At 42.0% G+C, this 14,370-nt stretch overlaps 1 protein-coding gene across 2 annotated transcripts in view; it reads left to right on the top strand.

Annotated features, from left to right (window-relative positions):
* The first annotated feature begins 223 nt into the window (after positions 1-223).
* LOC137332543 (pantothenate kinase 3) overlaps positions 224-14,370 on the top strand; it is a 38,610-nt gene continuing 24,463 nt past the window's right edge. For both annotated transcript variants that reach the window (XR_010965695.1, XM_067996451.1), the window contains exons 1-2: positions 224-489; positions 12,646-12,998. Coding sequence is in view for 1 of the 2 variants with exons in the window: in XM_067996451.1 (XP_067852552.1) it covers positions 462-489; positions 12,646-12,998 (381 nt within the window). In the remaining variant the exon portion in view is untranslated. The remainder of the gene's footprint in view (positions 490-12,645; positions 12,999-14,370) is intronic.

The following is a 14,370-nucleotide window of genomic DNA, read 5'->3' on the forward strand; positions in this document are numbered from 1 at the left end:
ACCGGGCCGCTGGCAATCACCCGCCGAGAGTTAGCAAAAAAAAAAAACAAACAACAAAATCCTCCAAATAATCGGTGTAGGCGGCAGGAGGTGCGGGGCCCCGAGCGCCTCTCCCTGTGCTTCAATTCCCGGGTTCGCTATCAGTTAAAGGGACGCGGACTGTGCGCTCGGTACCGGCAGCGTCGACCGCAGGGCGGCTGCAGCAGGCAGGGAGGCAGGGAGGGAGGGAGGTGGGTGGGTGCTGGTACCGGGACCGGGCGAGGGGCTGCGAACCTGATCGATCCGACAATACTACACCGAGCCGAGCCGCGCCGCGCCGGGTTACCGTCGGATGATCGTCGCCTCTTTCCCCCCCCCCCCCCCCCCGCTCAGCTGATTCGTTCAACCCACGAATATTTTTTTGTTTTCACAAGAGCCGAGCCGAGCTTGACGGTGCGGGTGTTAAATTATAAAACAGCAACATGAAGATCAAGGACGCCAAAAAACCCTGTGAGTTATTAATTTGTTGATCCGTGTCCATATTAACCCCAGAGCATCGTTGCAGATTCTGGTGCAGCATTTAACATTCGGATTTATTCTACACTTCAGTCGTATTTAATGAACAGTCTGTCAAATGTAGTTTAAATGCGTGACTGTACGTGGCCGTGGCTTATCTTCCCCTCTTTGAAAAAGAACTGTTTGCAGTAAATCGGGATGAAATTACGACTGAAATGAAACGACGTCCGAGAACTATCTTTCAGGAAATAGCCATTTACAGCGCTGTTTTTCCCCCCTCAGGAAGTAGTGCTACGATAGTAACGGAAAAGACACTTTGTGTTCTCGTTTCTAAGAAGCATGTAGATTGGTTTAATGTTAAGTGATAGGATATGTGATTACCGTGCACCAGCTCCAGCAAAGACAGGTCCTCTGTATTTTTTTTCCCTGATCAGGGTGCATTTGACATTTTTGTCTTTTATTCTCTCTTTCCCAAATTCTTTACTGGGAAGTGTTTGTTTTATATACACCTGTAGGCCAAGTACATTGTTCTTGCTCTGCCTTAGTTGATGTCACGCTGTTCAGCCCAATATGCTTTGTTACAATGTTTAGTAATTCCTGTCATTTCTCTAGTTGTGTATTAACGTCTACATGATCTAGTATAACATCATCTTATAATGGTGACATGCTGGTATAAGCTTATGAAACCGCACTTGAATGAATTTGATAGCTATGGGTTTTTTTTTTAATTAAGTACTGTTTTGTGAATCTTGCCTGTAATGTGACTGGAAACCTATTCAATTAAAGATATTCTATAATTAAACAATGCTCTTTTGAAATGAAAAGGGAATTAGCCCTGCACCATGCTCACTTAGTATAAACATTTCTATTTCTGTGTTTGCATTTTTAAAAAATAAAGCCTGGAAAACAATACTGAGCATTGAACGAGGCACTATAGTTTTAAATTGACCTTATCTGCATTTTTAAAAACTCATTAAGTGATTTAATTATGTTGCCCTTTTTGTCCGATTAGTGTGAACTGTGATTTGGTTACAGCAACCAAGCTTTGATGAAATATTCAAATAAGTAGGTGTGACTCTAGTTGAGGCAACGTTCTTCAGAAGTGAGTGGATTGTGTACAGTGAACAATATAGTGAACAACATAGTTTAAGTAGCAGTTACACCTATGTTGAAAATGGGATAAATAAATCTAGACTTGTGGATTATGAGAATTATTATGCATATGTAAGGTATTGATATCCCAACTGTGTTTTAATTCCAAATTTAAGGACTGTCATTGTTCAAAGACCTGTTTTCTAGGTTGACTTACTTCCTCTAGTACAAGGCAGCTTAAAAATCCAATAGAATATTTTGTTCAAAATTATTCTAGTTGCTGGCATGCTGAATATTGTGTAGTTCATGGCAAGAATATTTTTTCAAATTGTCATGTGCACACACAATGTGGATTTAATTTTTTTTAAAGCCAAAAGCTACAGTGTTTGGATTTTGACCTTTACAGGTGATGCATATGGTTATATAAAGTAAACCTGCTGTCATTGCAGTGTACTTATCTGCTGAATGCTGTTATTAAACAAAGCTTAGAAAATTACAGCCATTAACCTGTGTGAATAGCTCCATTTAGAATCATACAATCATAGAAAGGTTACAGCACAGAAGGAGGCCATTCGGCCCATCGAGTCTGCGCCTGCTTTATGCAAGAGCAATCCAGCTAGTCCCACTCCCCCTAGTACCAGTGACCTAGTACCCCCACTTGTACAAAACTGATGGTCCTCTGCTTGAACTATGCTGCATTTTACCAAGAGCATTGAGCAATTTTTATTTACTGAGCTTTCGCTTGCATGCTTTGAAATGATTAAAATGAAGCTGCCTTTAAAAATACGTAGTTGTATCTTTGCACAGATCAAATAACTAAAGAGTAGCAGGTTACAAAATTATGGACCAAGCAGAAATGAAATGGACCATTTAATCAGCTGCCGATGGTGGAGTGAAGGAGGGGCTAGTCAGAGGAGCGGAGAGTTCAGTGGGGAGGAAAGCTTTTGGTCTGGAGGAGGTTGCAGAGATGGGGAAGAGTGGGCCATGGAGGGATTTAAACATAAGGTTGAGAATTCTAAATTTGAGGCTTTGGAGGACTGAGATTGATACGGGCAGCAGAGTTTTGGATGAGCTGAAATTTAGAGGGTTGAGGATGGGAGGTTGGCCAGGAAAGCATTACAATAGTCAAGTCTAGAGGTGACAAAGGAATGTATTAGACTTTCAGCAGCTGGTAGGCTGAGGAAGGGGTGGAGGTGGACGGTGTTACAGATGGTGGAAGTAGGCAGTGATAGAGAGGGTATGGGATCAGAAATTCAGATTGGGCTCGAATAAGATGCTGATGCTGCAAAGTCTGGTTCAAGTTAAGAATTTGGTCAGAGAGAGTGGGATTGAATCAGTGGCAGGGGTAGCTTGTGTTAAGGCCAAAGGCAATGGCTTCTGTCTTCCCAATGTTTGCTTGAGGAAATTGTGTGTTATCCAAAACTTGTGGCCAACGCAGACAGTCTGACATCCCATGAGGCTGTGGAAGGATCGACAGAGCTGGTGAAGAGGTAGAGCTGGCGGTCACAAGCATACTTGTGGCAGCTGACCTCATGATGTGAATGATGTCGCCAAGGGGCAGCGTGTAGATGAGTAAAAGGAGGGGGCCAAGGATTGATCCTCAGGGAACTCCAGAAGTAATGGTGTAGAGGCAAGAAGAGAAGCCATTGATGGAAATGCTCTGGCTATGCAAGGACAGTCCTGCTATGTTGGACAACAGGGGAGAGGTGTTGAAGGAGTATGGTGTGGTCAATTGTGTCAAAGGCTGCGGAGAGGTTGAGGAAGATGAAAACTGATAATGCACCACAATCACAGTCACAGAGAATGTTATTTGTGACTTTGGTTAGTGCCGTTTCAGTGCTGTGGTAGGGGTGGAAACCTAATTTGAGAGAAGAAACAACAACACGTTCAAGGACGTGGAGAGGGAGGTTGAGATGGGATGGCAGTTAGCAAGAAAATGGTGATGAAGGATGATGATGGTTTTGTTGAGGGGGTGATGGCAGTGGTTTTGAAAGAGAGGGGGACAATACCTGAGAAGAGGGAACCATTTACATTGTTAGCTAGCATGGGGACTAGGAAGGGAAGTTGGGTGGTTAGCATTTTAACAGGAAGGGGGTCAAGGGAGCAGAAGCTCGGTATCATGGACAAGATGAGCTTGGAGAGGACATGAGGGAGGTAGGAAGAGAGAAACTAGAAAGAGAGGCAGGTTCAAGATTAGGGCAGGGGCCGATCCTGGGGTGACTTTGGCTTGGTTGGTATGAGAAGGGGGCGGGGAGCATCAGAGGCAACTGAATGGATGGTCTCAGTCTTGATAACGAAGTCCATGAGCTCCTCGCGTTTGTTGGGAGGTGAGAGGAGAAGGGTTTGAAGAGATGGTTGGTAATGGCGGAAAGAAGCTAGGAGTCATCTTTGCCCTCCGATATGATCTGTGAATATTATGTGGTTTTGGCAGAGGAGACTGATGGTGCTTAATGTGGTTCAACCAGATATTTGACAGCATTCTAGCAAAAATGCAATAAAGCTGAATTTTTGTTTTATCCCAGTAATGGTTATGTTATATATATTGTAAAAATTTGTTTGTCGTTTCATACCTTTCTCAGTACTTTACTAAACATTTTATAAAAATGGTATTGTGACAGCTAAAATGTCTTTGTGTGTGAAAGATCATTTATTGTAACAATTGCACAAGTCTGTTGAGTTGTGTAATAGTCTGAAATCCTGTTATTTCTCTTATTTATTTGCACATAAACTACTTATTTTTTATGATAGTTTGTCCTTCAGAAAGATCCCAGGCATTTGCCTGTTTATTCATTGGTCTGATCCAGCAGCAATGAAAATCACCCCATTTTGATCTGACAGAATAGATAGAATATATTCTTTTGTCAGATAAGAGTGGTGAAAAATTGATGAATTAAAATCAGCTAAGATCTAAAAGTCTTCATTGTTCTGTAGTTTCCTTCATTCTTTAGAAATAGTCAACCAGAATTGGAAAATACTGATGAAAGATCAGTTTTTTGTTTCAGTTGAAATTGCTTAAGTCTGTAACAGGCTCCAGGCCAAGTGTTATGCCTCTTAAAGGGACAACATGGTATTCTTCGATACAACGAGGATGATTGTAGAATGTCTGCCTGATGTGCTACTGTTGTGATTCCGACTGAGTGCTTCAGGTTTACAAATGGTGAATGTTTCTATATTAAATCTTATTAGAGGTGTAGTTCTGTATGTTGAGGTATGAATGGGTTCAAGGGGCAATTAGATGCCTTTTTGGAGAAAGGGATTGAGAAAAATGATGATGAGGTGAATAAGTGGGGTTAATTTCTGCAAAGGACATAAAGAAAGAAAGACTTGCATTTATATAGTGCCTTTCACGACCTCCAGATGTCCCAAAGCGCTTTACAGCCAATGAAGTACTTGTGAATTATAGTCACTTCATTGCACAGCACGGTCCCACAACAGCAACGTGATAATGACCAGATACTCTGCTTTAGTGGTGTTGGTTGAGGGATAAATATTGTCCAGGACAATTGGGGAGCACTTCCATGCTATTCTTGAAAATAGTGCCATGGGATCCTTTCCGTCCACCTGAGAGGGTAGACAGGACCTCGGTTTAACATCTCATCCGAAAGACAGCACCTCCGACAGTGCAGCATTCCCTCAATACTGCACTCTGGGATTCAAACCCACAACCTTCTGACTCAGGGTGAGGGTTGTACCATTGAGCTGTGGCTGATGCATGGACCTGTTCAGCTTAATGGCCTTTTTCTGTTCCTAAAGATTCATCTGCTTTTATGTTCTTAATGTGTGTGTGTGTGGAACATTTGATTATTTGTGTTGTGCGCGCAGACTGGTTGATGTGCCCTTTGTACAGTAAATTTAAACCAGCAAAAGAGATTCCGTACTCAAAGGACTTAATCAAGATCAGTAGATTTATGCTCTATAATCTATTTACACAGCACAGACACAGTCTAAAGGCATTATGAATTTGTGGGTGGAACATGGCTTTGTACAGATCAGTTTGGTTATTACTGCAGAATTACTTCATTGGAAATACACTGTATTTGCCCCCAGAGGATTATCTGGTTCTAAAAGCATCATGCTATTAACTATAAGCAGCAAAATTAGGTCAGCAATTGTGAAAATGATGATTTGAGAAATACCACACAGGGCTGTGGACAGATTTCTCCTGCCCTCTTGTACAGTGTGTTTATATAGTTCTTCTGTGTCATGTACTGCTGGATCAGTGAATAATTGCGGGAGTCATTTTGCACCAGGACAACAAAATCATGCATCTGACCAGGCAAGTAGTAAATTGGTCAACTTGCTTTCACTCCTTAATGATGACTCTTTGTTTCTGCACCAAAGATCTTCCTTGGGCAGGTGGGCAACTGTGTTTCAGACCTCCACCAATGCTGCTTTGGAACTAGTTGCTATAATGAGATTAAAATGCTATTATGAGGTGATGGAGGCAGATTCAATCATGGCCTTCAAAATGGAACTGGATAAGTACTTGAAAGGAAAAAATTTTCAGGGCTACGGGGAAAGGGCGGGGGAGTGGGACTGGCTGGATTGCTCTTGTATAGTGCCGGCGTGGACTTGATGGGCTGAATGGCCTCCTTCCGTGCTGTAACCTTTCTATGATTCTATGAAAAGTAGCTTCTCCCACCCCTGCCCCCCCCCCCCCCCCCAATCCTTTCCAAGCTGACCTCATCCATGAGACAAACCTCCTGCTCCCTCAACTCCATTCCCACTAAACTCCTAATCACCCAACTTCCTTTCCTGGGCCCCAAACTAGCTAACGTTGTAAATGGTTCCCTCTACTTTGGTGCAGTCCCCTTCCTTTTCAAAATCCAATCATCACCCTGCCCCTCAAAAAATGCACCCTTGACCCCCTCTGCCCTCACTAACTACTATTCCATTGCCAACCTAACTTTCCCCTCCAAGGTCCTTGATCACGTTGTTGCCTCTTAGTTTCAAGCCTATCTCTCACGCACCTCCTTCAGTGAATTCCTCCAATCTGGCTTCTGCACCTGCTACAGCATCAACAGTCCCAAATGACATTCCCTGTGACCGTGACCATGGTACACTATCCCTCCTCAACCTCCTTGCAACCTTTGACGTGGTTGACCACACCATCCTCTACTATTGTCCAGCTCCGTAGCACTGCACTCATTTGGTTCCTACCTATTTGATGATCACTAGGTCATCTCTAGCATTGGCTTCTCACCTCACCCATGCCATCCATCCTAGCGTCTTCAAGAATCCGTCCTTTTCCTCATCCACATGTTGCTTCTTGGTAACATTATCCACAGACATGAGGTCAGTTTCCACATGTATGCTGACAGCACCCACTGTACCTCTCCACTGCTTCTATGCTGTCAGACTGCTTGACCAACATGCAGTTTTGGATGAGTCTTAACTTCATCCAACTAAGTAGTGAGAAGATCAAAGCCGCCATCTTCGGCCCCTGCCACAAACTTCGCGCTCTCATCACTGACACATCTCCCTCCTTGGGCATTGTCACTGTTCACAGCCTCAGCATCCTGTTGGACCCTGAATTTCTGACCAATATCCTCTCTGTCACAAAGGCCTGCTACTTTCGCCTCTGTAACTTTGCCTGTTTCCACCCTTATCTCAGCCCAGCTGCCACTAGAACACTCATAAATGCCTTCATCACCTCCAGACTCAATTACCCCAATGCTCTTGCTGGTCTCTCATTCTTCACCCTCCATTAACTCCAGCTCGTCCAAAACTCCTGTCCTGCTTGCCCATCACTACTCTGACCTACGTTATAAAAATGTATAAAAACTGACGGTAAAAGTTTCTACAAGTATATAAAAAGGAAGAGGGTAGCTAAAGTAAACATTGGTCCCTTTTAGACGATGAGACTGGGGAAATAATAATGGAAAACAAGGAAATGACAGAGGAATTGAACAGATATTTTGTATCTATCTTCACATTAGAAGACACTAATAACATACCAATAATAGTGGAAAATCAAGGGGTAAAGGGGAGGGAGGAACTAAAAACTATCACTAGAGGAAAAATTACTAGGTAAATTAATGGGTCTAAAGGCTGACAAGTCCCCTGGACCTGCTAGCTTACATCCGAGGGTCTTAAAGGAAGTGGCTACAGAGATCACAAGATTCTGGAAAGGTCCCAGCAGATTGGAAAACCGCAAACGTAACACCCCTATTCAAGAAGGGAGTGAGACAGAAAGCGGGTAACTATAGACCAGTTGGCTTAACATCTGTCATTGGGAAAATGCTAGAATCCATTATTAAGGAAGTAGTAGCAGGACATTTGGCGACTCATAATACAATCAAGGAGAGTCAACATGGTTTTATGAAGGGGAAATCATGTCAGACATTTATTCGAGTTCTTTGAGGAAGTAATGGGCAGGGTGGATAAAGGGGAACCAATGAATGCAGTATATTTTGATTTCCAAAAGGCATTTGATAAGGTGCCACATAAAAGGTTACTGCACAAGATAAGAGCTCATGGTGTTGGCGGTAATATACTGGCGTGGATAGAGGATTGGCTAACTAACAGAAATCAGTGTCTGGATAAAAGGGTCATTTTCAAAATGGCAATTTGTAACTAGTGGGGTGCCGCAGGGATCAGTGCTGGAGCCTCAACTATTTACAATATATATCAATGACTTGGATGAAGGAACAGAGTGTATTGTGGCCAAATTTGCTGATGATACAAAGATAGGTGGAAAAGCAAGTTGCGAGGAGGACACAAAAGTGTCTGCAAAGTGATATTGACAGGTTAAGCGAATGGGCAAAAATTTGGCAGATGGAATATAATGTGGAAAAATGTGAAGTCATCCACTTTGGAAGGAAAAATAAAAAAGCAAAATATTATTTGAATGGAGAAATACTACAAAATGCTGCGGTACAGAGGGATCTGGGTGTCCTCGTACATGAAACACAAAATGTCAATATACAGGTGCAGCAGGTAATCCGGAAGGCAAACAGAATATTGGCTTTTATTTCTAGGGGAATGGAGTATAAAAGCAGGGAAGTCATGCTACAACTGTACAGGGTGCTGGTGAGACCACACCTGGAGTACTGCGTACAGTTCTGGTGCCCTTATTTAAGAAAGGATATACTTGCATTGGAGGCAGTTCAGAGAAGGTTCAGCAGGTTGATTCCGGGTATGGAAGGGTTGTCTTATTAGGAAAGATTGAACAGGTTGGGTCTATACTCATTGGAGTTTAGAAGAATGAGAGGAGATCTTATTGAAACATACAAAATTCTGAGGGGACTCGATAGGATAGATGCTGAGAGAATGTTACCCCTCATGGGGGAATCTAAAACTAGGGGGCATAGTCTCAGAATAAGGGGTCACCCGTTTAAGACGGAAATGGAGGAGTTTCTTCTCCCAGAGGGTCATGAATCTTTGGAATTCTTTACCCCAAAAAGCTGTGGAGGCTGAGTCATTGAATACATTCAAGGCTGAGTTAGACAAATTTTTGATCAGCAAGGGAGGCAAAGGATATGGGGAAAGGGCGGGAAAGTGGAGTTGAAGTAAAAATCAGATCAGCCATGATCTCATTAAATGGCGGAGTAGGCTCGAAGGGCCAAATGGCCAACTCCTGCTCCTATCTCTTATGGTCTTATTAGCTCCTAGTTCCTCTGCCTCAAAATTAAAATTTTTGAACTTGACTTTTAAATCTCTCATGCTTCACACCGCCCTCCGTTCTGAAACCTCCTCCAGTTTCTCCTGAACTCTCCATTCCGCTGACTTGTCTCTTGTGAATTTTTTCCCTCCCCCCTCACTTGCCGCGCCATTGGCAGACATGCCTTTAGCCGCCAAGGGTCCACTCTGAAATTCTCCTTAAACCTTTCTGCCTCTAAACCTCACTCTGTTCCATAAAGCCTATTTCTTCAACCAAGCTTTTGATCACCCCACTTAATCTTTCCTTTGGTTCGGTGTCCATTCTTCTTACATTACAGTGAAATGACAATGGGATGTTTTTCTACATTAAAGATGCTATATAAATACAGATTGCTGTCATTGTCTGTGCTGGCTGTCCTTTTTTTGCTCATTCCCTGTTGGGAGGTGGCTGCCATTGCTCAACACTTTCCACTCCGTTTGTTGAGTCCTCTATTTATACATGCCTGTAATACCCTAGTAAAGGTTTATTTCGTGCTTTTTTTTTTAAAACCCATTTTTTTTCTTGACTTTTTTGCAAAGTTTCATCAGTCTTAAAAGTGTCCCCAGCTCCACCTGTATGAATATTTACTCTCTTTTTATACCAACTATCACTACAATCTTTGAGTAAGACCAGCAATTTGTACAGAATTATCTGCAGTATGTGCTGTAGACCCATGTCTAGTAGGGGTTGGGCTGAACCCTTTTCATGTAGGACCCTTGTACCTGTTGAGTGAGACGGTTTTCATTTCACCAGTCCAGGCTGGATTCAAACCAAGTTCCCGAAAGTTAATGGATAGTACACTATCTCACTGCGCCCCCAAAGTGTTGTACAGTGCATTGATATTTCATGAGCCATTCTTGCATGAATTAAATCTTTTGACATGATTGTACAGAAGATTTTGTTGGGAAGGTGAAGCAGAGTGGATTTATTATCATGTCTAACTATTGAAAACCCGTCGGGGGAATAAGGTGAGTTTGTAAACCCCCTTCCCCCCGCCTGTCCCCATGGCAGATATTTCCTGCCCTCTTGTACAATGTGTTTATACAGGTATGCCTCATATTTCCACATATGGTTCCATCAAATTTTGCTACAGGAGGGTACAGTCAGTGTGTGTTTGTGAGACGGAGCCTTTTTGATTCCTCATTGCCCTGCTACCTGTAAATTGTGGTTTGTTCTTTAATTTTCATGGGATACTGTTGCTGGGATGGGTTAATTAGCAGATACTGTTTTGGGGATAAGGCACCCAACCTGGTCCCTTGTTTGTCTCATCTGATTAGCACGTTTGATCATTTATTTTGTGTGCTGCCTTGTTGAGCACTTCAATTACAGGAGCCAGGTTAAAGAAGCATGAAGGTGGAATATCCTTTTATATAAACTAATAAATCAGACCAAACTAAGAGTAGTTCCGAAATTTTAAATTCTGTTACCTAATTGGCAAAAGATGCTTGAGTGGAAGATTTGATTTGACTATCACTAACTCCGATTGCTCCTGGTGCACTGTTGACAAACATCAATTTTTATTCTTCTCTGGTGAATTCATACTCATTTTGCTGACCCTCTCTGAGGGCTGGTGCAGTCATGTATTGCATTATGTGATCTATTGTGACTATGGCACGCCTACTAAAGCATTTATAGTAACAGTTGTGGCGAAGGATTATTTTACATTCAGGGCTCACACTTTTGTAATGCAGTTCATACTTCTACTAGAATATTTGTGTATTAGATTTTGTTTTAATCCTCATGGGTTTGTAAGTACTTTATAAATTAAGTTTTTGTCATTTTTTTATTTCACCTTTTTAATATTTCATTCACTGTCTTTTTGCTCTTTTACATCTTTTTAACATTTTCCTTCATTTCCACTTTTGTTTGCAAAAAAGAAACAATCTTGAATTATTCCATGTTTTATTTTACCCAGTTTTGTACTTTCCATTTTTCTATTTTGCTTGCCTTTTTATTTCTGCTTATTTCCTTCAGAGGAGAGAAACATTCATGTAGTTCTTTTGGTAGGGGGAGAGAATTTAGAACTATATAATTGGGTGAAATACAGGTGGTTACAGGGCTGCCTGTGGTTGTGATAGTGACAGGAACAATTTGAGTTGATAAATCAAAAGTGTTGCATGTGAAGTGCAATATTAAAGTGGTATTGGTTTAAGTATGTTATCTCCAGCACCACCACCCCCCCCCCCCCATTATGCTAAATAAGTTGAGTGACAATACAGGGTTTCTTTTCTAAATGCTAATGTCAGGCAGTGCAGTTATTAATTAACCTTCCGAACAATGTGCCCCTCTCAGTATTCAACAAACAAGAAAGCTTAACATTTTCATTCTATTTCTCTCTCATATATATTCATTTATTCTCTCTCTCTCTCTCTCGCACAAGCTAGGATCTTGATCATAATGGTGCTATGTAACCATCACAAAAAACCTCCAACTTTTAGCAGGAAGTGTTTTTATTGTCATATGGTTGGCTTATCTATGAGTAAAGTGCATTGATTTATTACCCCCGTTATGGTCTTGAATCAGTGAGCACAGCTGGTTATCTTAAAATGCTGTGCTTGATGATGATTGGACTCGGATGAATATTTTACCATCCCAAAGGCGCAGTTGAGGGTAAGGTACACTTTAACTGCATGCCCAGATATTCAACTGCGCAATGTTCCACACACTCAGTACCAGTAATTGTACGGTAATTAAACTTCGAACCTCTTCACTGAACTGTACACTATAAACTGATTTAGTGAAACGCTTCAGTCCCTTGGTTTTATGTGCCTTGTTTTCATGCGCTGATCATCGCTTTGGATACTGAGTGTCCTTTTCAAAAACATGCATAGTTTCTGTTCAACGTGTCACGGTAGTTTGTACATTTCTAATGCCGAGTATTCCAATACAAGAGAGCTTAAGAAATCTAAAACAATTTAAATATGAATATTCTTGATATTAACTGAAAATTGCAATTATGGGGGGAGAAGGGACAAGAATCAGATTTTCTTGTAGTCTTTAAAAGGTGAATGTTTTTCCTGACACCAGTTTACTTAATAATGATGGACACTGAGAGTCCTGTACAGTGTGTGATTTTTAAAATGGTTAAAGTGTTGGGAATAAAGAGCATAAAACTTTCAATCCCTCATAAATATGCACAATGGGAAAGATGGAGCCCTCATTATAGCAATGCCAGGCTTAATAGTGGCTGAAAGATTACTTCATATAGAATTTCACTTGAATGCTGTGGTTATATAAAACCCATCAATAAAATCCCTATTGAAGGACTGATTTAATGCACTTAATGCAGTTCCTTTTTGCCTTTAACCATTTCTCTCTAAATTCGCCTCGCTGGTCAGCATTGTGTGTTTTTTTTTCTAGAATCTATATTTGATTTTCATGTCCGTGGTCTAACATATTTTGTCACTTCTTTGCAGCATTCCCGTGGTTTGGAATGGACATTGGTGGGACCCTGGTGAAATTGGTTTATTTCGAGCCAATTGATATCACAGCTGAGGAAGAGGAAGAAGAGGTAGAAAGCCTAAAAAGTATCCGCAAGTACTTGGTGTCGAACGTTGCCTATGGGTCCACGGGCATCCGAGATGTGCACCTTGAGCTCAAAGACTTGACGCTTTGTGGCCGCAAAGGAAACCTGCACTTTATCCGATTTCCTACACATGACCTACCTACCTTCATTCAGATGGGGAGAGACAAGAACTTTTCAACCCTACACACGGTGCTTTGTGCCACTGGCGGTGGAGCTTATAAATTCGAAGAAGAATTTCGTACAGTAAGAACATGCTAATATACTGTATCATTGGGGATAGGAATGGTTTAGTAAAGTACAATCATCACTAGGATCAGGGCTAGAAATAATCAACTTGTCTCAGTTTAATTCTATTGGTGTCACGTTTGTGGATAATCAGGCTTGGGTGCGATGCCACCCCAGTTGAATAGCCTAGTGACACTGCCTAGAGTTTGTGCCTTTATAAATGACCACTTGAATGAAGTGCTGGAGGGATGCTTCCGACCACGGTGCCTTACCACAGAATTAGCACCTTCGAGATAGAAAGGGAAGGACGTTTGGGGAGGAAAATTAGAAAATACAATGCACTGATGTACAATGGAAGTCCTGCTATTTCTCTACTATTGTGAAATATGATAAGGTACAGAGAAGCACGATTGTTACAATATTTCTATTTCCCCCTTAGCATATTATAGGATTCCAATCAGTGCACTTCAACAGTTGGTGAGTCAGCCGACTGTACAATATTTTGATATCTACATTATACAAATGCAGAAAGGAAGACTTGCTTTAATATAGCAGCTTATCTCACGTCTCAAACATCTCAAGCGTTTCACATACAATTAAATACTTTGAAGTTCAATTATTGTGATTAACCAGAGGTGGTGGCTGTTTTGTACACAACAAAATCCCACAGATACTCGTGAGATTTTTAATTGGTATAATGGTTGAGGGAGGGATGTTGGCCCGGGACACTTGGAGAAATTTCTGCTTTTCCTTTAATAGTGCCATGGGATCTTTAACATCCACTTGAACCGTCAGAACAAGCCATGAGGCCTCAGTTTAATGTCTCACCTGAGACGGCACTTCAGGCACTGCAGCACTCTCTCAGTCCTGCACGTGTCTGTCAGTCTTTTATGTGCACAAGTTCTGGAATGAGGCTTGGCCCCACAACCTTCTGGCTCAGAGTAGAGAGCACTATCGATGGAGCCAAAGTGACACAAAATATTAGTGATGAAATAAGCTCAGACAGCACTTTTCCACCCCCTAGCTTCCTCACTCTGCGATCGAGACTCATGGCACAGACTCAATCTCCTACTCTGATCTTTTCGCAGAGCCTCAAAACTGTGGAACTACTTACAAGGGTAAATTCGCCAATCCCACGATCCTAGCGGGGAACAGCGCTAGAGGGGTCCTGTTAGTCAGTACTACAGCGCCACAGCACTGATTCTTTCTCCCGTGCTGCCTCTTCTAGCACACCGCCTCACTTTATCCCACCTCCTACAAGTGTTTAAAACCCAATCGTGGCATCACCGACCCGCCACTTCACGACTTATCTCCTGTTCCCTCCTGTCGTCCTGCAATTTAAGCCATGGCCCTTCACCTCGGTTTCTCAGTAATAATTTAAAGTGACCGG

The sequence above is a fragment of the Heptranchias perlo genome, chromosome 14, assembly GCF_035084215.1.
Source record: "Heptranchias perlo isolate sHepPer1 chromosome 14, sHepPer1.hap1, whole genome shotgun sequence".
In the NCBI taxonomy this organism is placed as follows: domain Eukaryota; kingdom Metazoa; phylum Chordata; class Chondrichthyes; order Hexanchiformes; family Hexanchidae; genus Heptranchias; species Heptranchias perlo.